This window comes from Podarcis liolepis (genome assembly GCF_965112155.1).
Source record: "Podarcis liolepis genome assembly, chromosome: 7".
Taxonomy (NCBI): domain Eukaryota; kingdom Metazoa; phylum Chordata; class Lepidosauria; order Squamata; family Lacertidae; genus Podarcis; species Podarcis liolepis.
In genome coordinates, this window is record NC_139561.1 from 12,849,142 (window position 1) to 12,873,228 (window position 24,087).

At 50.8% G+C, this 24,087-nt stretch overlaps 2 protein-coding genes and 1 long non-coding RNA gene across 4 annotated transcripts in view; 2 read left to right on the forward strand and 1 right to left on the reverse strand.

Moving 5' to 3' along the window:
• The window catches only part of PLEKHM2 (pleckstrin homology and RUN domain containing M2), a 33,464-nt gene extending 29,458 nt beyond the window's left edge, over nucleotides 1-4,006 (forward strand). For both annotated transcript variants that reach the window (XM_083514627.1, XM_083514628.1), the window contains one exon: nucleotides 2,515-4,006. In XM_083514627.1, coding sequence (XP_083370753.1) covers nucleotides 2,515-2,652 — 138 coding nt within the window. In that variant the 3' untranslated portion in view covers nucleotides 2,653-4,006. The remainder of the gene's footprint in view (nucleotides 1-2,514) is intronic.
• Nucleotides 922-2,614, reverse strand: LOC310712102. The gene is made up of 2 exons (XR_014528759.1): nucleotides 2,483-2,614; nucleotides 922-1,228 (listed from the first exon to the last, which is right to left on the reverse strand). It is a non-coding gene; the product is annotated as an uncharacterized lncRNA (long non-coding RNA).
• A 3,410-nt stretch (nucleotides 4,007-7,416) lies between the features above and the next one.
• On the forward strand, nucleotides 7,417-16,083 carry SLC25A34 (solute carrier family 25 member 34). The gene is made up of 6 exons (XM_083511310.1): nucleotides 7,417-8,106; nucleotides 10,067-10,132; nucleotides 13,404-13,556; nucleotides 14,152-14,286; nucleotides 14,569-15,343; nucleotides 15,624-16,083. The coding sequence occupies exons 1-5, from the start codon at nucleotides 7,648-7,650 to the stop codon at nucleotides 14,743-14,745; spliced, it is 990 nt and encodes a 329-aa protein (XP_083367436.1). The 5' UTR covers nucleotides 7,417-7,647; the 3' UTR covers nucleotides 14,746-15,343; nucleotides 15,624-16,083.
• Nucleotides 16,084-24,087: the final 8,004 nt, after the last annotated feature.

Genomic DNA, 24,087 nt, shown 5'->3' on the forward strand with positions numbered 1-24,087 from the left:
CACGCTGTGTCTTGGCTCTTACAGTGGCATTGCCATCAAACCATAGGGGTGGCTGTGCTGCTGCTGCTGCTGCTAAAAGTAAAAAGGGCCTTTTGTTGACATCCTTCTGTTTCAAGAGACAATGGAGTGCACCTCCAGGGGTGAAGTCAAACTGCTGCATTGGCAGCATCGAAGTGACCTCCCTGGGGCGCAAGCCTAGACAGTGTGCATGGATGTTCTGGGATGCCCAGACGACAAGCCCTGCCCCTGTGGAGCAAAGGAAAGCAGAGCAATACATTTGGCACCTGCGGCTGCAGGAGTTGCTGGAAGGAGGTGTACAAGGCACCATCCAACCATCTTAGAGAATCCTCTCTCCAGATTTGAGTAGGGTTTATTCCTTAACCTTGTCTTCTCTTGAAGATATCCTACAAGGCAGAGTTTTCCTTCTCCATAAGGCTGTCATCCCATTCTGATTCAACATATAGCAAGGGACTATGAGACTCTGGGCACATTCATCACTCCTTCCTCTTTTATATAATATGGTTTATTCAGACATAATGTACTGCAATAAAAAAACAAACTAATCTAAACAAAAACAGAGAAAGAAGAAGTCCTCTTTCACAGGCAAATCTTAATTTGTCCCACACAAAGGGAGGGGCCATTCCAACTCTCACTTGGGAGCTTACCTTTCTTTTTCCATCCTCCCACCCTGGGAGATATTCTTTTCCCTTCATCCATCCATCCATCCATCCATCCATGTTAACCCCTCCTTAATCCTGAGTCGAGGACCACAAAAATTGCAAAAGACCAGAGCAGAACAACAACACAAAGAAAGCAGAGAAAAGGGAAAAGAAAAGAGAGCAAAGAGAGAAGAGTATTGAAGGAAATAATAAAGGAATAAAATAGAAAGATAAAAAGAAGTAAAAATGACTAGCATAGAAATAAATAAGTCACCATTTAGTAAAGTGACGGGCATGAAATATCTATCCTGTATCCAATGCGGGGCCCAGAGAGTCCAGAGCAGCCCAGCACAGTGGATCAGATGAAATCAAGCACTGGGATGAAATCCAGCCCCTAGGATCCCCCCCCCCCCTTGGACCTGCAGTCACTGGCTCATATCAGCCTCCTCCAGAGCCCGCTCTGTGTATCAGGATGTTGCCGTTGCAGAGTGGGATTTTGAAGGGTCTTTGTAGTGTCTCGAGGGCTTTCGGGAGGCAGAAGCTGAGGGTGAGAACCTTTGAGAATAATCCTGAAGCGCCACCACAAACAAAAGAAAAAACAGAAATATTAGGTTCTAGAAAGCAAATCAATGACATCTTCAAATAGCTCAAGGGCTGCCACAAGGAAGATTTCTTGTTTTCTCCTGCTCTGGAGGTGAGGACCCAAACCAATGGCTTCAGGTTACAAGAAAGGAAATTCTGAGTAAACATGGGAATAGTTTTCTGGCAGTTAAAGCTGTTGGACAGTGGGACGGACTCCCTCGGAAGATGGAAGGCTCTCCTTCATTGGCGGTTTTAAGCAGAGGTTGGGCGGCCATCTGCCATGGATGCTTTAGCCAAGATTCCTGCATTGAAGGCGGTTGGACTAGATGACTCGCAGGGGGCCTTCCAACTCTACAATTCTGTGATCACGCAACCCCAACCACCCCCACTGGAGGATTTGCACAGCTGCATTACAATCCTAGATTTGCATGAAGAAGTGGGGTTGGGAAGGTGAAAAGTGAGCTAGGTAGCTGCATTGGGTGGGAAGAGGAAGTTTGAGGGTGTTAATGTGGGTGGGGAGTAGCAGGGGGTTTGGTGAGCCGAGCGAGTGGGGGCACAGCTGCTTGTGCTAAGAGAATATTTCAACTATACAAAACAGCAACAATACACACTGCATTGTGGGGGGTTGGAGTCAAGGACCCTCAGGGTTCCTTCCAAGTCCACAGTTCTATGATACAGGTAATCACTGAAACATCTGTTTCATTGAAGAATTGTCAAGTTCCTTCAGGAGACTGATATCTTCTAATCCCTTGGCGGGGTGTGTGTGTGTCTGGAGTTTGTCCCCAGATACCAGCTTGGATGATGGTGCACACGAGGAAACGACTTTGTCGTTTTTGTATATGGTTGAAAGTGTATGTTAGTTCAATACAGGTGCTGTTTGGAGCAGCATGGCTGGACTGAGAGCCAGGAGGCCAGGGTTCAAATCCCCCACTCGGCCAGGAGGCTCACTAGACAGCTTTTGGGGCTGGTTGCTGCATCTCAGCCTAACCTACCTTGGGGGTTAATTCAGGAACGGGGGAAACTATGTATGCCAGCTTGATCTCTGAGAAAAAAGTGGGCTAGAAATGCAATACTTCAATACCATTTGAGTCCCTTATCTGTGATGAAGAAACAGCTACTGTCGCATCCTGCGGACCAGGCGGCCGCAGGCTCTGTGGTTTGGCTGCTGGGGCTTTAACTAAGCAGGGCTCACCCCTCAGCCTCACTCAGCTCCCTGTTTTTGGTCTTAGCAAACCACAAACCTTCCTCTCCCGCCCCTGTTTTGTCCTGACAGGTGGACCTCCTGCACAAGCCGATCGAGGACGCCTCCATCCGGAAGAAGTGCGAGGACGCCGTGAGCTTGATCCACAGCGCCTGGCAGCGGAGTGACAGCCTTTGCCGCGGGAGGGCTTCCCGGGACCCCTGGTGTTAGCCTCTCGGCCGGGAAAAACACGACTCTGCGGCAGCATGGGCTTTGGCCATCTTCACGAGCCAGAGGCTGCTTGAAGTGGAGCTGGGCCTCCCTGCGGCTACTTGGCTGCCAGCAGAATCCAGCTGGAGACGAAAGGGGGCCGTGTGGGTGACTGAGTGAGTGAGTGTGCACGCGTAATAATAGGCCGATGAAGCACTGCGATCCTCGAGCAACGTTCACCGGGCCCACCTTGCTGCATCTCGCCTTCTCCTGCTACATCTCAGCTGGAGGTTACGGTACGAGGGCTGCCGGCAGCGATGGACAGGACTGGCTTACTGGCGCTCCGCTGGCAGCCCTCCCAGGGGCCTGGTGGCAAGGCCTCACCTTCAAAGAATACTAATCTCTTATTAACGGGGATGGGGTAGAGGGGCACGACCCGGGCCGGGAGGTCTGGAGCTGTTAGGATGAGGCAAGGTTGGGACGTGGCGGACACCCTGCATGCATTTCTCTTGTCAAAACGAAGCGGAAACTCGCCGGTCTTATTCCACTTTCGCCCCACCCTGAGGTACAGACAAATCTCCGCCTGCTGCTCTCCCATCTCTCCTTCGTCCCCCAGATGTTCTCGTTCTGTGAAGGGATCTCTGCCTGTCTCCAGCCCCTCTGCCCTGGTCTCGCCAGGCTACCGGGCAAAGCTGGCGCAGCGGATCTAGGCATTCGCCATCTCTTCAAGGAAGCTGAGGAGGAGCAGCCAGGGTGGGAGTGGCGGCGCCGGCAGCTTCCTCTGTTAGGCCAGCAGGTGGCGCTCTGTCCCCAGTCTTCCCTGGGTGGAGTGGAGTTTCCCAGGAAAGGACCTGTTGTCAGGAGTGGGCTTTGACCTGGCGCAGTGAGATCCTCTTCTCCTCCTTGCCCCCTGCAACCAGAGAAGCTTCCTTTGGGGGGGGGCGGTCTGCCCTGGCAGCTGCTGGTCTGTGCAGATCCTACCTCTTCACATTCCTGTTGTTTTGCAGGAGGGGAGTCCCTCTGTGCCTGCCTCCCTCCTGGCTGGCTTGAGGGCGGGGGGGGGGTGCTGGAGGGGAGCTGGGTGGGTGGTGCTGATCTGTTTATGCCAAGAGCAAATCTATAGGAAGCAGGGGCCGCATTGGTTATCCCAGCCATGATAGGCAGGGTTCGGGTTTTATTTGCCTGAGGAGGGTGGTGGTGTGGTTTTTTTAAGCTGTTGTTATTTTAAATTTTCTTTAACAGAGAAGAGACTTGCTAATGTATTATATGCGTTCATGCGGGGGGTCTCCCCTCCCCCCAAGAGGTGGCCTGTGTGGCAGAATGTATCTGCACATACATCTCCCCTCCTACCCTGTAATAAACACTCCTTGGTTAATGCTGAGTCTGCCTGCTTGCCTGGGACATCAGGGGGTGACCCGAAAGCTCCCTGTAGCTCAGTGGTTCCCAGACTTGGGTCTCCAGCTGTTTTCAGACTACAATTCCCATAGTCCCTGACCAATGGTCTTGCTAACTAGGGGTGATGGGAGTGGTAAAGGTAAAGGGACCCCTGACCATTAGGTCCAGTCGTGGCCGACTCTGGGGTTGTGGCGCTCATCTCGCTTTATTGGCCGAGGGAGCCGGCGTACAGCTTCTGGGTCATGTGGCCAGCATGACTAAGCCGCTTCTGGCGAACCAGAGCAGCGCACGGAAACGCCGTTTACCTTCCCGCCGGAGTGGTACCTATTTATCTACTTGCACTTTGACGTGCTTTCGAACTGCTAGGTTGGCAGGAGCTGGGACCGAGCAACGGGAGCTCACCCCATCGCGGGGATTCAAACCGCTGACCTTCTGATCAGCAAGTCCTAGGCTCTGTGGTTTAACCCATAGTGCCACCCGCGTCCCGATGAGGGTTGTAGGGTGGTTTTATTTGCCAGGGCGGCAGGAGGACCAGCTTGCTGTTCTCTGGCTGTTTCGTCTCCAAAGGGATTTGACAAATTGTTATCTCAGTTTAATCTTGGCTTCTGTTCTCTCGTCTCCTTCCTCTGTTGGTTACCTGTTTGCGCTTTAAGGTGAGGAGCGGAGCCTCGGGTGTCATTTGGTAAATAGGCTTCAGCCTGGGAAAGGACTCTGCCTGGGGGAGAGACTTTGGATAGTTGCTGCCAGTCAGTGTAGACAATACAGAACTTGATGGACCCAGTGGTCTGAATGAGTGTAAGGCAGATTCCTATGCCAGGGAGGAGGCTGAGGCCAAGGCAATTCAGTCCAGTGCCAACTTGTAGAGACCCCAAAATGGAAACAGACCTCATGTGCCTTTTGCACAGTAAGGCCTCAGGGCCGCACCCAAGAGCAGGAGAAGCTGCTGCCCCCAGATGGGTGCAGGAGGCTCCACGACCAGGGCAAAGGGCAGCCAGGGGTCCCTTTGCCCCCTCCTGTGCCCTAGTTCCCAACCCGCCTCCTCCTCGGCACCCTTCCATGTTTTTGTCCTCTCAGTGCATCTTACGCAAGCATCAGCAATGCCACACTCTCCTGAGACGTGCTATTTCGAGCTGTTGACAAGAAGACGCCTCCAGACTCAGCCAGCTGCTCTTTTTCGGGCACAGGGATTGCTGCCGGTCCTCCTCGGACACGTGCTCAAGACGTGCCCCTGCTCTGCCTCTGTGGAAGGGCCACGCATGCCAAGCAGCAGAGGCACTGTGTGCCCGGGGCCTATTCAGGCCAGATTCTTGGTGCGTCGTTTGCAGAGATTCACACCCAGTGTTGGGACCTGCCACTGCACTGCCATCCTTAGCCATCCTCTGCAGCTGGAGGCCATAAACGCCTCTCAATCCCAGTGGCCGAGAGTCGCAACAGTGTGGTGGTTGCCCTCAGTCTCCCTTTGGCGCTTCCCGGTGGGGCACCAGGTTGACCACTGAGAGGACAGAAGGCTAGGCCTGGTACCCCCCCACCCCACATTGGCCTGATCCACCTGCTTCCAGGCAGGGGCGAAGGAAGGCTCTCCGGCACCTGGTGCGGGGTGTCGAGAGGTGGGGCATACTGGCCACAGGGGCGGTTAAACCGCCCCGCAGCTCATGCGCAGTGCTGCGCACGCTGCATGTGCGTGCTTTATGTACAGCACATGCACGTGCGCTGCTATGTATGGCACATGCGCAGAGCTGCTATGTGCAGACGGTGGTGGGATCCTCTGCTCGTGGCTGCAGCAGGGCGGAGCAAACCGCCTAGTGGTGCATGCGCAGCACTACTACATACAGTGCGTGCGCGGCTGCACATGCACCATACAGACAGCAGAGGGATCCTCCACTCATGGCTGCAGCAGCAGCGGAGGAAACCACACGTGGTGGCAGTGGCGTAATGGCGATGGCTCGCACTGCTGCACCCGGGAGTGGTGGGCCAAGCCCCATGTGGGGTGCCCTCTTGTCACACACCCCCACTCAGAGATGACTGCCGCTCCCGCTCCCTCCGCTACTGCTTCCATGCTTTCTTCAGATTCTTATCTACGTTGGTCTTAACTGGGCCTGTTCATCTGCCTTTCCAGACTTAATAGGTCAGTTGGTTAGAGCGTGGTGCTGAAGATGCCATGGTTGCAGGTTCGATCCCCTTAAGGGACAGCAGGGGATTGGACTAGATGATCCTCAGGGTCCCTGCCAACTCTATGCATCTTCCCAAATTCAGCTTCATTGTGTTATAGAAAAAATAGGGGGGGTTGTTTTTTGCTGCCCAACTCCCCAAGTGACTGAGTCCCCTAAGTCCATGATTGGTCAGAGATGAATGGATGGAGGCAAGATCCATAGAAACCAAGGGGGAATCTTTATTTTTCTGTTGCAACAGAGTCCCCATCCCCTTGCAAGGAGGTAGGAGAGACCCAGAACAATGGTGTGCAAGACCCTATAAAGACTTTTGAAGTTGCCCAAGACCCCCCCCCCAAACATCATACATACATCACAGAAGGAGGCGGTCTCCAGCAGAAATTTGAGAGTGTCGCTTCTCCTCTGTCTGCCAGGATTCCTGATAATGACTTACTTGATTGCGTTTTCTGGGTAGCCTGGCCATTCCTTGGAGATGGCAAATACTTCAGTTCCTGAATTTCTTACACATTTTGATAGTTTGCTCAGCTTAACCAGGCTGTATTTGCAGGAAGGTGTAAGCCCCTACAGTCCAAAGACAATAGGAAAGCTTTTCCCATTTCCTTCCTTCTTGCAGAGAAATTGGGAGAGTCAAAATGGCTTCAGGATTGCTCTTCTGTGCTATTTCAAACACGTGTACATTTACAAGCATCAATTCTATATTTGAGACCTTAGAATTTTGATAAAAATTGGATGATACGGATTCCTCTTGGATGACTCTGGGTATGTGTACATGATGGAAAAAACACCCACATGTGTGTGTGTTGCCTGCCTAGCTGACTGGACTGCTCTCCCTGCAAGGAATGCATCCCACTAATCACACTTTTTCAGGAATTCAAGGCTGGCCGCTGGGGTTGGGGTTTTTTTTTGTTCTGGAAAGCGCTGAATATATCCCCCCCTCCCCCCCCCGCCTCCCACTTGCAGAGCAGTGTGTTCCTGCAAGCTCAGGAGCAAAATGATCTCCAGTAAACAAAAGAGGGAGGCAGGCAGAAGGTTGTTTGTGTGTGTGTGTGTGTGTGTGTGTGAACTTTCCCCTACATTCTGCCTGCTTCCCTCCCTTGCCCAACCCCTTCCCTGGCACCCAGGCAAATACTGTAGAGAGGAAGGCACCACCCAAACATCCCTCCCAGAGGCGGAGAGTCAGCTGAGGGAGGGGGCTGGCCAGCGATATAAGCCCAAAGGTGTCACTCAACTGGCACAAACAGCCCTGCATGGCACAAAGCAAGCTGGAGAGCAGGGCAGGAAGAGAGGAGCTGGTTGCTGGAGGAGAGGGGCTGATCTCCCCAGGAAAGGGGGAGTTGGTGGCGGCATTGGCACTGGCCAAGTAGGCTCCTGCCCCCGGGGCCCACCTGCAGTCCCACCAAACTTCTCTGGAGACAGAGCTCTGCTAGCTCAGTTTCAGAGGAGACCCCCCTGCATGTCCTGCCAGGTCGTCCCCGTCAACAGCTGGGCCAGCGGGGGCCACGCCATGGAGCCCCCCCGCAGCCACGCGGCAGCCATGCTCTCCATCTCTCCTCCGGTGGATTTCGTCCTGGGGGCCACGGCCTGCTGCATGGCCTGCGTCTTCACCAACCCGCTGGAGGTGGTGAAGACCCGCCTGCAGCTGCAAGGGGAGCTCCGCTCGCGGGGCACCTACCCTCGCCATTACCGGGGGGTCCTGCACGCCATGGTGGCTGTCAGCCGGGCTGACGGGCTCCGGGGGCTCCAGAAAGGCCTGACAGCCGGGCTGCTCTACCAAGGACTGATGAATGGTGTGCGCTTCTTCTTCTACTCCCACGCCGAAGACATTGGCTTGACGCAGCAGCCAGGCGGGACCATCGTGGCAGGGGCCGTGGCCGGGGCACTCGGGGCCTTCGTGGGCAGCCCAGCCTATCTGGTGAGTCTCCTGGCGATGCTCTGCCTGGCAAGCCGAGCTGGCTTCAGGGCAGTGGGCAGCCTTGTGTCTCTGTGACCCCTGCTTTGTAGCAAGTAGAAATATGTTATTTTGTCATCTGAACCTTGCACACAGGCCAGTTCTCATTATCCCCATCTTGCAGAGCTAGAACTGAGGCAGGCAGAAAGCTGGCCAAGCCCCACAAATCTGCAGTAATTCTGTTGTGAACCCTTGTCCTGTTTTGCCCGTGCATCAGGCGGCTCCCTTTCACATGACTTGTTCCCATTTTACAGAGCAGGAAGCTGAGGCAGTTGGCCTCTGGCCATGAACTGAGCTTGTGTCAGAAATGGGATTTTTCAGCCCAGGTCTGCCACATCCGAGGCATTCCTGTTGCGCCTCTCTTGCTGTGTCTCTCAAATATCCACTGGTGGTCTGTAGAACAGCTGTGGCGTCCCCCACCCTTTGCCCATTGAGATTCAGAGTGCTGAAGTGGTTAGGTCTGGGCTAGGACCAGGGGAGAGCTGAGTTCAAATCCCCAAACAGCCATGAAGCTCACTGGATGATCCCTGAAAGTATAGTCTTGAGCCAGTCTCAGTCTCACCCACCTCACAGGGTGGATGTGAGAATAAAATGAGGAGGGAACCACATATACCGCTGCTGTGAGCTCCTTGGAGGAATAGCAGGACAGAAACGGGAAAAAAAACCTGGAGGGCTGAGCAGTTTCTTCCACAAACAGCTACCAACCACCCCAGAAAATGGCTGCTGGTTGCTTGGGTCTGTCTGTTCAACTGTCCGTCCTAGAGCTTTAGGACAGACCAGCCCTGTGTGGAGTTGCAAAAGTTGCTCTGCAGCATTCTGAGAATCATAGAATCATAGAGTTGGAAGAGACCACAAGGGCCATCGAGTCCAACCCCCTGCCAAGCAGGAAACACCATCAGAGAAGCTGTTCCTGTTTCATAAAGCTGCCCAGAGTCTTGTCCCAGCGAAGTGCACCAACTTGGGGCAATCTTGCTCATTTCTGCCTGGGATACAGAACCCCTCTTTGCTAGAGGTTTTTTTTAAGTGCATGTGAAATGCACGGCCTATCAGTCTTGCGCTGGCCGCCCTGGATCAAGCTTGTCTCTAGTGTGTTTTGGGCTGCAATTCCCATCGGCCCCATCCTGATGTCGGAGGAGCCCAGGCGAGAGCCTTTCTCCACCCACCAACCTGTGGTCTGAACAAGAATCCCAAGTAGCTCAGAGGATGCTGAGGTCCGGCACAGAACAAATGGAAAGTTGTGCACTTTAAAAGAAATGGCACAGAGTGAGCGCCAATGAAGGAAAAGATGGGGGGGGCGGGTTACCTATTTTTCTGAAGACCTGGTGGTTAAGACATGCTTAGAGATCTGGGGGCATACAGGAAGGGTGGCTATTTTGCTATCTGTGTTACAGCCTAACACACCCTTCAGAGGAGCTCAGGACTTCTGAAGACAAGGCCAAGACCTGGCAGGCTTAGGAGCCGCCCCAATAAAATATTTGAAGGGGCTGCTTCCCCCCCCCCCACCCAGAAAAATTTGATTGGCGTTGCCATTCAAATGTGTGTGCTGCATCTTGTGATTATGTGAGATGGGACCTACCTGGGCTCCCTCCCCAATATGCAATATTTGGCACACCTAGCAGGGCTCCGGTAAACTCTAGCAAAGTCTACAATATCCACACTGCATGGTTCAGGGAGTGCACAGCCACTGAGCTCCAGAAGTCTGATCACCAGCCAGGTAGAGTTATGTAACTGTCCCCAAGGTACCTCTCCAGGGTGTTGACAGAGCAGAGAAGGTGGAGGCCTTCTTGTTGCCTGCAAGGTCGGGCAGAGTCCTCCTCTTTCTGCAAAGGAGCCAGGGGTTCAAACAATCTGTGAGGAGGGGGGAGACTCCCACCACCCATCTCTGCTCTCGCTGACCTTTCTGCTCCTCTGCTTGCGAATCCAGGTCAAGACGCACCTCCAGGCCCAGACTTTGGCCGCCATCGCTGTGGGGCACCAGCACAACCACCAGGTGAGCTGGGGGTCAGGAGGGTGGCGCCGATGAGGCTTTGGGGGGTGAATTTGCAGGGGGTGGCCTCTGGGTGTGTGTGTGATGTCTAGTCCGTTGTGTATGCAGGAGGAACGCAGAAAACCGTCTTCTATCAGGCCAGGCCACCTAGCCATCAGCTGCCAATGGGTCTTTTTAATACTGGGAATGATGTTCTGCATGCAGAGCAGACGCTATAGCGGAACCTCCCCACCCCACTCCAGTTGGGACCATTGAAAGGGGAAGGGGTTTGTTGCTGCAGAGAAGAGGAGCCAGGATTGGTGGAGACAGCCAGCCGGGAAGAAAGCACTGGATGAGCACACCCAAGGCCTTTGGGCTGAGGGATACCATGCTCTGGCAGCATCGTCTGGGCACTTTCTGTATAAATGACAGCCAGCCAATCAGCAGCCACCGTAACTGCCAGGGCCGGCCCTTCCATTAGGCAGGGTGAGGCAGCTGCCTCAGGCGGTGCTTGTGGGGTGGTCAGCAGCAGCAGCAGTGATGTGTTACACCTGTGTATGTGTGCCACTTCTTCCTGAGGCTGCAAAATGGCTTGGAGCAGCTCTCCTTGTTGCCCACTGTCCCCAGTCCTAGTAGTCGCTGCAGAGGAGGGTTGATCCATTGACAAAGAGGCCAGAGGTGCCTCTAGAGCAGGGATGGGCAACGCAGTGCCCCACAGGTGATGGCGTTGGACTCCAACTCCCAGCTGCCAACATGGCCGAGGAAGGGCCATAGCTCAGTGACAGAGCTTCTGCTTTGCATGCACAGTGTCACAGGTTCGAGACCCAGCAACGTCTCCAAGTAGGGCTGGAGGTGACCCCTGTCTTGAAGCTCTGGAGAGCCACTGCTGCCAGTCAGTGTATAAATGAGACAGGCCTAGATGGACCCATGGACTGCCTCAGTATAAGGGGTGGTATAAGGGGTGGCCAGAAGTCCAGCAATATTGTCTGGCTTTGCTCAGCCCTGTTCCAGCCAACAGGGGCTATTCTTATTTCTTCCAGAGGGTTCTGATATGCCCACCATGCCAATATTTAGTGTGCCATCTTAGACAGCTTAATGCAGGGGTCAGCAAACTTTTTCAGCCGGTCTACTGTCCTTCAGACCTTGTGGGGGGGCCAGACTATATTTTTTTTGGGGGGGGGAGGAATAAATTCCTATGCCCCACAAATAACCCAGAGATGCATTTTAAATAAAAGGACACATTCTACTCATGTAAAAACACGCTGATTCCCGGACCGCCCACAGGCCGGATATAGAAGGCGACTGGGCCAGATCTGGCCCCCGGGCCTTAGGTTGCCTGTCCATGGCTTATGGCACATTAGAAGCAGACTCTGCTTCTTTTCTCTGCCCCGTTAGGTTTAACTTTGGATTATGCCTGGCCTCTGCTGCTGAATTTCCCCCATGCCATTCCCGGGGCAGAACGGAACAGGGGTGGGGGGCTCTCTTGCTTTTAAGGAGAATCTCAGCCCTCTCACTTTGCCAGCCTAAGAACCAAGCGAGTGTTTTGCAGCATCCAGAGTTGCCGAATGGGAGGAGTTGGGGGAAGGAGTAGAGAGGGCAGAGGGTGACGTTGGCTTGTACCTGAGCTCAGGTGACGTCAGCTGTTTGTGCCGCTCCGCACGGATTGCTTTCCAACCACCTCAGCATGTTTGTTTTGCAAAACACGGACGTCCTCCCTGCACCCTCCCCCTTGGCCTGAGCTCCCTTCAACTGGCTTCTCTCCCAGCAGGGAGGCGGAAGCAAAGGGCCCGGGGGAAGGAACCTCCGGCTGTGCCACTGGTGTGTGCTGGTCCCAGGCCCAGCGGCCAGGGGGTTCCTGCTGATGTGGCTCCCTTTGCCCTCCCTGGCACAGGGCAAGACCCTCTCTCCCAGAGCCCTGCCAACCTCAGATCAGGAGATTCAGAGCTCTGGACTGGATAGTATCCACCACACTCCATCCCTCACCTGGTTCAACTTGTGTTCAAGTGTTTTATGCAGAGTAAACCCACAGCGTTCAATAACACTGTAAATCAGAGGTTTCAGACTCATACCCACCAACATTTCTCCAATGAAAATAGCAGCATCCTATTCCGAATCCAGGGTACGGGGTGAGCTCCTGTTGCTCGGTCCCTGCTCCTGCCAACCTAGCAGTTCGAAAGCACGTCAAAGTGCAAGTAGATAAATAGGAATGGCTCTGGCGGGAAGGTAAACGGCGTTTCCGTGTGCTGCTCTGGTTCACCAGAAGCGGCTTAATCATGCTGGCCACATGACCCGGAAGCTGTATGCCGGCTCCCTCGGCCAATAAAGCGAGATGAGCGCCGCAACCCCAGAGTCCTTCAGATGTGAAGGAAATAAGCAGCTATCTTATCTTTCAAAGACATATGAAGGCAGCCCTGTTTAGGGAAGTTTTTAAATATTTAATGCTGTATTGTTTTTAACACTCGATTGGGAGCCACCCAGAGTGGCTGGGCAAATTCATTCATTTATTATTATTATTATTATTATTATTATTATTATTATTATTATTATTCTCCCGCCTACTTCATGCAACAACAACAGCCATGGAGGGTGAGGCAGGGTTGTTCTTGTTGTTGTTTTGTCCAAAGCAAAATGGGTCAGGATGGGTGCATCATGTGCTCTTTGGTGTCCCTAGTAATTTGGACTCCGTCAAAACCCTTCCTGAGCCCCTCAGGAGTCTGGAGTGAAGCTCTTCATCACTAAGAGAGGAGGAACTGCAATTTGACCGTGTAGGCTTGGCCCTTTTGCCTTCAGATTAAGGCAACACAAGCAGATGGTCTCTCACTGGCATGATGGTGTTTCTCTTTGAAAGAGAGAGAACGGAGCTACAAAACTAATCATCCTAGTGGTGCAAGCAATAAAACTGCTAGGACATTTGCAGAGCTAAGCAGGGTCCGGTATGGTTTCAAACTGGATAGGGGATAAGGGACAGTAAATTGGATAGGGGCAGTATTTTAAGGGGGGCAGACTAAATGGCCCTCGGGACCCCTTCCATTTCTATGATTTAATGCACATCACCTCCAAATCCTGGAAACTGTAGCTCTGTAAGGGGTAAACTATAGTTCCCATGTTTATTGGGGGGGGGGATCTGCTTGAAGCCTGAGAAGGGGGTGGCTTTCCTTCCTGCCCCCCCCCCGACTGAGAAGAGGGGGGCAAACGCACAGATGAGTGTCCTGCCACAGTGGTGCAATGCAGGCAGCTGCCCCTGCTCTCTGCTGCCCCCTGCTGACTAACCCCTGCAGCTTTTCTCCCCCTGCAGAGTGTCTCCAGCGCCTTTGAGACCATCTACAAGAAGCAGGGCCTCCTGGGACTGTGGCGAGGGGTGAACGGGGCCGTGCCTCGCGTCATGGTGGGCTCGGCCGTCCAGCTGGCCACTTTCGCCTCCGCCAAAGAGTGGGTCAGGAAGCAAAAGGTGAGGAGGGGGCCAGAGGGTGGGGGAGATAGGCCGTGGCAGTTACACGACTCTGGTTTTGTCATTGACTCTGGAACAAAGGTCTAGTTTATCAGCAGCGCCTCAGACCCACCCCGTCCTAAGCCCCTTTCCAGGATGAGCCCTGCTAACTTGTTCGATTCCTCTAGCAGATCCTCTTACCCCTTATATACCCCACTTGATCCCTGCACTCTGCAGAGAGTGGCCAGCTCATCAGGAAATCCGTTCCACACAGGGTAGGAACGGGGCCTTTTGGGTGGTGGCACCAACCCCTTGGAATTCCCTCCCATTAAATGTGTGACAGGCGCTGTCTCTGTTGCCTTTTGGCACCTGCTGAACACCTTCCTTTTAATTCCTGACCTTTATCCTGCTTTATCTTTACATGGTTTAACTGTCTCATCACTTGTGTGTTGGCTGCCGTGGGCTGCTTTGGGGAGGAAGGTGGTATATACCTTAAATAAATAAATACAATATTCAGCCTTTGTGGCTTTTCCTGTTGCTCGATCCTGATGCTGTTGAGAGCGGGTGGGGTGCGGCCGACTCTCCCCCCCTTACTGTTGCCCTCTTCTGCCCACAGTGGTTCAAGGAAGACAGCTGGATGGTGGCGCTTGCTGGTGGCATGATCAGCAGCGTGGCTGTTGCTGTGGCTATGACACCCTTCGACGTGGTGAGCACCAGACTCTACAACCAGCCAGTGGACGAGCTGGGCATGGTAAGTCTCTCATGCCAGGGGTGGTCACTGGCAGCCTTAGGAACCCCAAGAAGTTTGTGGAGGGAGGTGAGGAGTTTAATGGCTCTGAGCCTAAATAGAAGCATCCTGGGGCTAGTTCAGGGATGGGGAGCAGCTGCAGCCCCCCAAGGTGTTGCTGAATTCCCAGCTCCCACCGGTCAGCACAGTCAGTGGTTAGGGATGGTGAGAGGAGTTGCAGCACCCTTGTTCCACAGGGCGTGTGTCCGGCTTTTAACCAGGCTCTCTCCCCTCTGCCACCTGCAGGGCAAGCACTACCGCGGCTTCTTCGACTGCGTGGTGCAAGTCACCGGTAAGGAGGGTGTCCTGGCCCTCTACAAGGGCCTGGGTCCTGCCTACCTCCGCCTGGGACCACACACCATTCTCAGCCTCCTCTTCTGGGACGAACTGAGGAAATTCACCTACCAGCTCCAGGGGGCTTGAAAACCCTGCAAGAAAAGATGACATTTCCAGAGAGAGGGGTGCCCGCTCTCTTCCTCCCTCTCCCTGCCTCACTGATGGGACCAGAACTTGGGGTGGGAGGCTGGTCTTTTCCCAGGCAGCTCTGGAATGAAGAGTGGGGCTTTTGGCGCTGCCTGTCCTCTTTTCCCCGGACCAGGGGTCTTGGGTGGGGGGCGGTCATACACCCCCTTCTTCCAGGAGACGATTGGGAGCACCCGGCCCTTCCCCATCTCGTTTTCTCCCTCGTCGTGTGACACCAGAGAAGTGGCCTCCAAGAACCAACTTTCTGAAAAGCAAGAATTGCAAACACGCTCTCGGTGCACGAGAAGGACGGTTGCCTCTGAGCAAAACAGCAGCTTCACATCAACGTGACCTTTTTGGGGGGTGAGGCTGCTCAGGGAGGGGCATCCCCAGACTAGCTGCAGCTCCACCTGTGCAGATTTGGGTGTTTCGTGGCCTGGAAACAGTATCCTGTCCATTCCCTGCCTTGGGACACACACTCCCTGCAACCAAAGGGGTAGAGAATGGGCACCAGGCGTTAACAGACCAAAATAAAAGGGTAAATGGCATGAGAAGGCTGGCCCGATGAGGCTCTCCCAGTTATGAGGCCTGATGGGCCAGTGCAAAAGGCTCCAAAGCTTGGGTCTAAGGTAGACTGCAGCACGTCCCCCTGCCTGTGCCAGGGGAAGAGAAGAAAGCCAAAGAAGCGAGAGGGAAAGGTGAGCAGAAAGACAAAACACATGTGCGGAGAATGAGAGGCAAAAGTGTGTCGCCCTTAGCAGAAAAGGCTCCTGCTTTTTGAAGAGGTGGCGGCTTCTGTCCTAGAGGCAGTGGCCCTCACAAAGCCCATCAGTCCTCAGGAGTTGGGGAAGGCGCTGTAGCTCTGTGGCCTCCTTGCCATTTGCAGGCAGTCCCAGGTTCGGTCTCCCAGCCTGAAACCCTGGAGAGCTGACAATAGGTCTGTTTTGAACCTCTGAACCCATCAGGTGGGAGTTCAAGGAGTGCATGCAGGAGAGGAGCAGTGGCCACTTTCAGGAACAGCAGACCTGTGTTTTGGGTCGAGGTCAAAATCCTCCGGAGACATCTGCGACGCAGGCAACACCTTAGCCTCTGACATTTGGACCCTGCCAAGTTCCCGTCTGTCCTCCTTGCACCTTGCCAAGAGCAGAGCACCCCCCTCCCGCCGGGACTGGGGAAGGGTGGTGGTGGTGGCAGGTTTGCTCAGCAAGGTGATCTTGTTTCCTCCAACAGCTGCTGTAACTGGAGCCCAGTGGCTGGGCAGAGCTCAAGCCCAATAAAGATTGTTTCTACTTTGTTGTATTTATAGCCCTCTCTCAGGAGGTGTCATTTGGAGGGGGGGGGTTTCCATGGATGAGTAGGCAATGTTCAGTTCAGCAAATAGGTCTGGGGGTGGGTTCTAGGCCGCATTAGGCCTCCTTGTCCCCCGCTTTCTTTCCAGGGGAGTTGGCAGGGAGCCCCCGTCCCCCAACTAGCACAAATCTAGAAAGTCACGTGAACCATGAGTTGCTAAAGTGCCTTTAGAAATTCAGGGGTGGAACGAGGGGGCTGGCCTGCCCCACAAGGTTATTGTGAGGGTCACTCAGACGATGGTGTGTGTGGTGTGGTAATATTGGGGAGCTCTATATAAATCCCTTTGTGCAAACACTGTCAGAGAGAGAGAGAGAGAGAGAGAGATGGAATTGCAATGTACTCTCTTGCCTACACAGAACTCACCTGTGCAGCCCCGCAGGTAAGAGGCTTCAATGGGTCCCTCCTCCCCATTCTGTGTTGTTCTCACTTCTTATCTCTAGTCCACCTTTCCTCCAAATAAGCTCAGGGTTGTGGCAAAAAGTGTATAGTTAAAGCTATGGTTTTCCCCGTAGTGATGTATGGAAGTGAGAGCTGGACCATAAAGAAGGCTGCTCGCCGAAGAATTGATGCTTTTCAATTCTGGTGCTGGAGGAGACTCTTGAGAGTCCCATGGACTGCAAGAAGATCTAACCTATCCATTCTGAAGGGGATCAGTCCTGAGTGCTCACTGGAAGGACAGATCCTGAAGCTGAGGCTCCAATACTTTGGCCACCTCATGAGAAGAGAAGACTCCCTGGAAAAGACCCTGATGTTGGGAAAGATGGAGGGCACAAGGAGAAGGGGACGACAGAGGACGAGATGGTGGGACAGTGTTCTCAAAGCTACCAGCATGAGTTTGACCAAACTGTGGGAGGCAGTGGAAGACAGGAGTGCCTGGCGTGCTCTGGTTCAGGGGGTCACGAAGAGTCGGACACGACTAAACGACTAAACAACAACAAAAGTGGCAAAAAAGACCGTTCTCCACATTTTATCCCCACAACAACCCTGTTAGGCAGGATAGGCTGAGAGGGAGCAACTGGCAGTCACAGCTGAGTAGGGGATTGGATCTTGGGTCTCCCCTTCAATAGTCTGGCACCCTCAAAACCACTCCAGCCCACTGGCGCACCAAGTTCAGTTTTTTCCTCAAGCAAAGGTGGGAGAGTTTCTGCTGCTGCTGTCTTCATATCCCGCTTGTGGGCTTCCCCTGGGCATCTTGTTGCCAGAGAAGCAGTGTGTTTGGGGAAGGGAAGAGGGAGTTGTGCTAACCGGGGCAATGGGGAGGAGGGCACTCCCTCTTCACAGGCTGGGCACTTCTGAACAGCAGCTACGAGACGAACAGCCGCACCCTCCTGTGGACTTTCAGCTTTGCACATGAACAGGCACCTTTGTCAACGTCACACCAGAAATCCACCAGAAGGTGCCACCTCACCAGGTATACACTGTTGACTCTCTATAGGTGCCCTTGGCTGAAAGCTCACAGGGAAGGGCTGGTCCCACCTGGAGGCGCTGGTGCGCCTCTGTAGGATGGGAACAGGTAGCAAGGCACACAGAAGGGCAGGAGGGAGCTCAGTGCGACTGTTGTCATCAGCAAGACCAGCCTTTGTCAATCTCGTGCCCTCTGAGCTATTTGGACTACAGCTCCCATCAGCCCCAGACCATGCAGCTGTGCTGGCTGGGGGCTGATGGGCACTGTAGTTCAAAACATTGGCTTGAGGAAGGCCGAGGTGCACAAATAGCAAAAGAGAAGCAGCAGAGGATAGTCATCAGGCCAACAATGCTGCCCTGCTAGCTAGTTTAATCTGCTTTGCACAAAGTCCACAAACCTCTCTCCTGCCATCTAGCAGAAGGTTGTAAAATAAATTTCTCTATACACATGATGGCTATTTTATTTATAAACAACTGACTCATTTTTTAAAAAGAGCTTGACACCATGTTGAACAAAAGCATCAAAACATCACAAAATCAGAAAATCATGACCTAGACAAAGTTTCTAACACGTTGCCTCTTACTCATCTTTTTTGTAAACTAAAAAGCTCCAAATGCTACAACTTTTCCTCACAGGATAGTGCACAATGGCCAGTGACTCTTCACATTAACTGTTCAGCTGCACATTAAACACAATTAAACTATTAAAATTTTGGGAGATTAGCAGCAAAAACCAACAACTGCATATTATTGCTAGTTACCGGTAGCTTGAGAAGGGGCTAAGTCCACAGAGCTATATTGCTGATAGTAGGTTGGCATAGGAATACAATTGGTAGAGTGTCACTTCCCCTCTCCCAGATAATCTTATTTTTAAACATACTGTTGTAAATAAAAATATGCCCTTTTCCCTTATGGGGTATCCAAGAGCCCATATAGAGTCCTTACATAGGTTCCCTATTGGTAGGAGAAAATAACAGAGGCCAACCAGAGAATATTGAGAAGCAAAGCAGCTAGTAAGCTTGATCTTTATTGATCTGTTGCAACAGGGTACTCCCCTCACACGCAGGAGAGGAAGAGGACCCAGAACAATGGCCTGCAAGGCCTTATAAAGACTTTTGAAATTCCCATTCTCTAGATCAAGACCACCCCCAGAAACATTATGCATACATCACAGAAGGGGTGTAACCTAAGACCACCCCTCAGATACATCCCACCTACATCACAGAAATTTAAATAAAAAAAAAATTCCTTCCAGTAGCACCTTAAAGACCAACTAAGTTAGTTCTTGGTATGAGCTTTCGTGTGCATGCACACTTCTTAATGTTGTTTTTCTCTTCTCCTTGTTTATCTCCTGTCTAGCAGGTTACTTGATTGGATTTTCTGGGGAGCCTGGCCATTCTTTTGTAATGCTAAAATACTTATTTCCTGGGCCAGGTCACAGGCTCACACCTTATTCAAACACAGATTAAAGGAAGAGACAATGGGGAGGCTTTTCCATTTTTAACCTTGCAGAGAAAGGATTTGGTCAGTTTAGGAATCAAAATGGTTCCAGGTTGGCCTTCCTGTACTGATCTATGTATGTGCAGTTATGAACATTACTATATCTAAAACCATAAAATTCCTATCACAATACTTTACAAGTTCTTGCCTGATTCTTTGTTAAGCGTGGGGGGAAGCCAGCTTGCTTTGTTAGCTGGACTTGCTCAAAACAAGGCTTTCCATTCTTAATTCCTTTGCTTTTTAGATTTTGAAATCCTGGAGGGAGCCTGGAGGGATAAATTTCAATTAATATATCATCTCCCACCAAGAAAAACTCATCCATCCCACAAAAATACATTATGCTCACAATTGCATATGTCTGCCTAGAGGAGAGCTGTTAAAGCACATCGAGCCAAAATTATGTTTATATTAAATAGCGGGACGGGGGTGGTGCTGTGGTCTAAACCCCTCTTGGGCTTGCCGATCAGAAGGTTGGCGGTTCGAATCCCCGCAATGGGGTGAGCTCCCATTGCTCTGTCCCATCTTCTGCCAACCTAGCAGTTCAAAAGCACACCAATGCAAGTAGATAAATAGGTACTGCTACGGCAGGAAAGTAAACAGTGGTTCCATGCGCTCTGGTTTCTGTCACCGTGTCCCATTGTGCCAGAAGTGGTTTAGTCATGCTGGCCACATGACCCAAACCTCTGACCTTCTGATTGGCAAACCCAAGAGGCTCAGTGGTTTAGACCACACCGCCACCTGCATCCCTTTTTCAGCAGCAGAGGGAAAGCCCAAAACAATTTTTTCTTTTCTTTTGTTATGTAATTAAAACTATCATTGCATAATATAGGACTGTGACAATCTGCAAATATTGAAAAGGAAGGAAGACTACGTAGCAAAAACAGAAGGCAGGGTAGGTTAAAATGTACCAAGGATGGAGGTGGATTTCCCTCAACTCGACTGGGTCTTGCACTCCACCCTGGAGCCACTGTCAAAGCCACTCTCATTCCGATTCCCCTCTCTTCCCCATCAGCCCCCCATGGGCCAACTTACTGCAGCCCATAAGTTTCCGCAATATTCTTAAGAGAAAACATGATGAGGAAGGAAGCAAAAATCTCAGATGCAACGCCACATTCGGACTCCCCTGGCACAAACACACTGCCTTTTCAGCAGACACACACACATCGCCGACTATTACACAATGGTATCTTTTATCACTTGGTATTGATTGGCTCTAATTGCTCTATGCGATTTTCATTTCGTGGTCCGGCTTATGAGCAGAAGCTCTTCCGAAAGCTTTTTAGCCGAGGCTTGCACCAAGGGTTATGATGCCTGGCACATAATAATGCGTGTTGCAGGCAAAGCACCTCTAATTGCTTTTAAAGAAGCACTCTAGGTGCCATTTCCATTCAGGCAGGAGGGTCAAAGCTTATTCTAGCTGAGAATAGGTTGCCGGACTCAATGGATCTAGCAGACGCTTCCATTTTTTTAACATGGCAGAAGGAGCTGCTTTGTCACCTGCAGAGGGCCTTGACTTCATCACTGCAGTCCTAAGTGATTAACAAGATATCCCCAAACCTCAATTATTATTTATTACAGTGGTACCTCAGGTTACATACGCTTCAGGTTACAGACTCCGCCAACCCAGAAATAGTGCTTCAGGTTAAGAACTTTGCTTCAGGATGAGAATAGAAATCAAGCTCCGGTGGCGCAGCAGCAGGAGGCCCCATTAGCTAAAGTGGTGCTTCAGGTTAAGAACAGTTTCAGGTTAAGAACGGACCTCCGGAACGAATTAAGTACTTAACCCGAGGTAGCACTGTACATTTATATATCACCTTCCCCCCTGCCCAATGAGCTCTAGCTGGTGTACATGATTAGCACCCTTGGCACCAACTGTAGGTGGTTAATGGGAGCAGAAGGGAGAACCTGAGCCCTTAGGACCAGAAATTGGGATGAGGGCTCAGGATGCAAAGGCCAAACGGAAGTTAGCTCAAAGGTCTGCCCAGGAGACCTGCATGCTTCCATGTGCGTCCTCTGGCACCAGAACTGACCCTGCCGCTTTTGTACTTGGTCCTTGCAAAACATTTTGACAGAAAGCTTGTCAAGGAGGGTTTGCATGGCGGTACGTACAGTAGTACTTCGGGTTACAGACGCTTCAGGTTACAGACTCCGCTAACCCAGAAATAGTACCTCGGGTTAAGAACTTTGCTTCAGGATGAGAACAGAAATCGTGCTCCGGCGGCGCAGCGGCAGCAGGAGGCCCCATTAGCTAAAGTGGTGCTTCAGGCTAAGAACAGTTTCAGGTTAAGAATGGACCTCCAGAACGAATTAAATACTTAACCCGAGGTACCACTGTCCTGGCAGTGTCCCTTGATTTCAGTGGAGATAAACTCAAACTCAGGACCTTGGGGAAGACCCTCTTAGCAGGAACCACCTCAGGATCAGAAGAAAGGAGCCTCACCCCTCCACAGCTCACCTGAGATGGGACTTTCAAGACAGTATAAAAATTCAAGATGCAAAGTTTCCACAACTTCTTTGGTTATGATCTTTACATATACTGAGTACTATAGGACCAGTTATTTGTATGCCATCAAATGCCAACAGTGTCCTTCAGCTCTCTATATTGGACAAACAGGCCAAACCTTACGCCAAAGAATAAACGGACATAAATCTGACATCAAGAATCACAAGACAGAGAAACCAGTAGGAGAACACTTCAATCTCCCAGGACATTCTATACAAGATCTCAGAGTAGCTGTTTTACTACAAAGGAATTTCAGAAATAGACTGGAAAGAGAAGCTGCTGAATTGCAACTCATTACCAAACTTAAAACCATGGAGAGACCCAGTCTGAACAAAGACATTGGATTCTTATCTCATTATACATGACTAAGCCATTTTTCACCTTCTCACCCCTTGCCTTTTCCTGTAAGACCTATTGCAGTCGTTAAGAGTCGTCAACAGGCTCATCTCAGCTGTCTGCCAATCACCCATTCCCACCACCCTTCTGAGTAATACCCCTCCCCACCTTCTCACTATATAGAAGGATCTGGCAACTTCTGTTTCAGTGTATCTGAAGAAGTGTGCATGCACACGAAAGCTCATACCAAGAACTAACTTAGTTGGTCTTTAAGGTGCTACTGGAAGGAACTTTTTTATTTTGAGTACTTTAGGAGTCAACTCTTAGTGGCTGAGGTCCCTTCACACACACCCCATAAAATATTTGAGGGCTCCTCCCAAGTTGATGGGCATTGCCATTCAAATGTTGTGCAAGTGCCATATCATGTGATCAGTTATGTGGGGTAGGGCTTACTGGACACCCCCCCCCCAATATTTTATTCAACTTGGCACCCCTGCTGAGTACAAAAATAAATATTCGTTACACAAACCAAGGGGAGTGGTTTCTCTTTATCTGACAGCCTTAACAAGAAGATTAATAAGAGAAAAACAACTACCAGACTTTTAGAAGACATCTGGAGGCAGCCTTGTTTAGGGAAGCTTTTAATGTTTAACAGACTATTGTATCTTAATATTTTGTTGGAAGCCGCCCAGAGTGGCTGGGGAAACCCAGCCAGATGGGTGGAGTATAAATAATTATTATTATTATTATTATTATTATTATTATTATTATTATTATTATTATTACCGCTGGTACTGTGGTTGGAACCCTGCTGATTTACAAGGCATCCTGCTGCTTTGATTGACAGGTCTTTGTTACATTTTGCTTCACCACTGTGCAAAGGGAGCTGGGCTAGACCGAGTGAACTTTGGCACCTGGGGTTTGTTTCTGGTATGCGGTGTGTCCAAGCAAGGGCTCGTGTTTGTCCAGATGCATTTATTTGCATGCATTTGTAATGTGTGCCGTGCCGTCTGTCGGAGTATGCATAAAAACCCGCGTATCACAAATAAAAAAAACGCAACTCTGAAGTGCTGTGGCCTAAAAGTTGTCTGTTGAGAAGAAAAATGGATTCTGGGGCTGAGGCCCACATGAGAGTCCTCCTCCTTCATTTAAAGTTACTCACCAGTGATGCGAGGGAAAAGCACTCTGCAGATGCTCAGCAGCACTTCCCTACATGATCTCCTTTTTGGCACCTGTTTCTGTAAAGAAGGGGGCTTCTCAGAAGAGGCTCAAGGGAGGCAGCAACAGGCAGAGATGACAACACCTGCAAGAACATTTTGCAGCTGGTGTGATGTCGAACATGTTTAATCTTGAATTGAAAAGATATAAGGATGTCTGGAAGAATGGCAGATGAAGGTGATAGACTACATGGGACTGGCTGAAATGACTGGCAGAATCCGAGACCAGGGGAAAGAGACGGCGGAAGAAGATTGGAAGAAATTTAAGATCTATCTTAAGAGACATTGTAAAATTAATGAGTGTTAAAATGTTGCGGTTATAGAAAGTAAGTGGATTACAGCTGTAAAGATTAAGTTAAAAGAAAAGAAAGGATTACAATTAGATAAAATTAAGGGTGAGAATTTGCTGAACTAAATATTTGAAATTGGAATGCAGAAAGGGGAGGTATGAGGAGGTCGGTGAAGTAAGTTTTAAGAGAATAAGGATTTGAAATTATATTTGTTTGTCTTTGTGTGTGTTTGTTTGTATTATGTTTGAGTTTATAATTTGTGAAAATTTAATAAATATCTATTAAAAATATATATGAAAAGATATAAGGATGTTAACAGACTAAGTGAAGTTTATAAGAATTATGATTTGGAAAGCCTTTAAAAGGATATGCATGGAAATTCAACCAAGGGGAAGCGAGGAAGTCACTTAACAATGTTAATAAGTGTAATTTTAATAAGGTTATGATTTATGTATGTATGTATGTTTGTTTGTTTATAATTTTGTGAAAAGTAATTTAAAAAATTGAAGAAAAAAATAAGAACAACATTTTGCAGTTGGGCTGGAGCTCAAAAACCTCTTTGCCTTAAGTGTTTCCCTTTGCTTTCATTCTGGGGAGCTGGGGCTGCTGCAACTACTGGCCCAGGAAATGATTTCCCCCTGCCTTGCTTCTCCCCAAGCAGAGATGGTTGTGCAAGGGCTCTGGCTGAGTGGCCTCCTCCCCA

Coding starts and splice junctions, on each gene's coding strand:
- SLC25A34 (XM_083511310.1), top strand. CDS start 7,648: ATGTCCTGCCAGGTCGTCCCCGTCAACAGCTGGGCCAGCGGGGGCCAC. Junction 8,107..10,066: donor TGGGCAGCCCAGCCTATCTG/GTGAGTCTCCTG, acceptor TTGCGAATCCAG/GTCAAGACGCACCTCCAGGC. Junction 14,287..14,568: donor CAGTGGACGAGCTGGGCATG/GTAAGTCTCTCA, acceptor TGCCACCTGCAG/GGCAAGCACTACCGCGGCTT.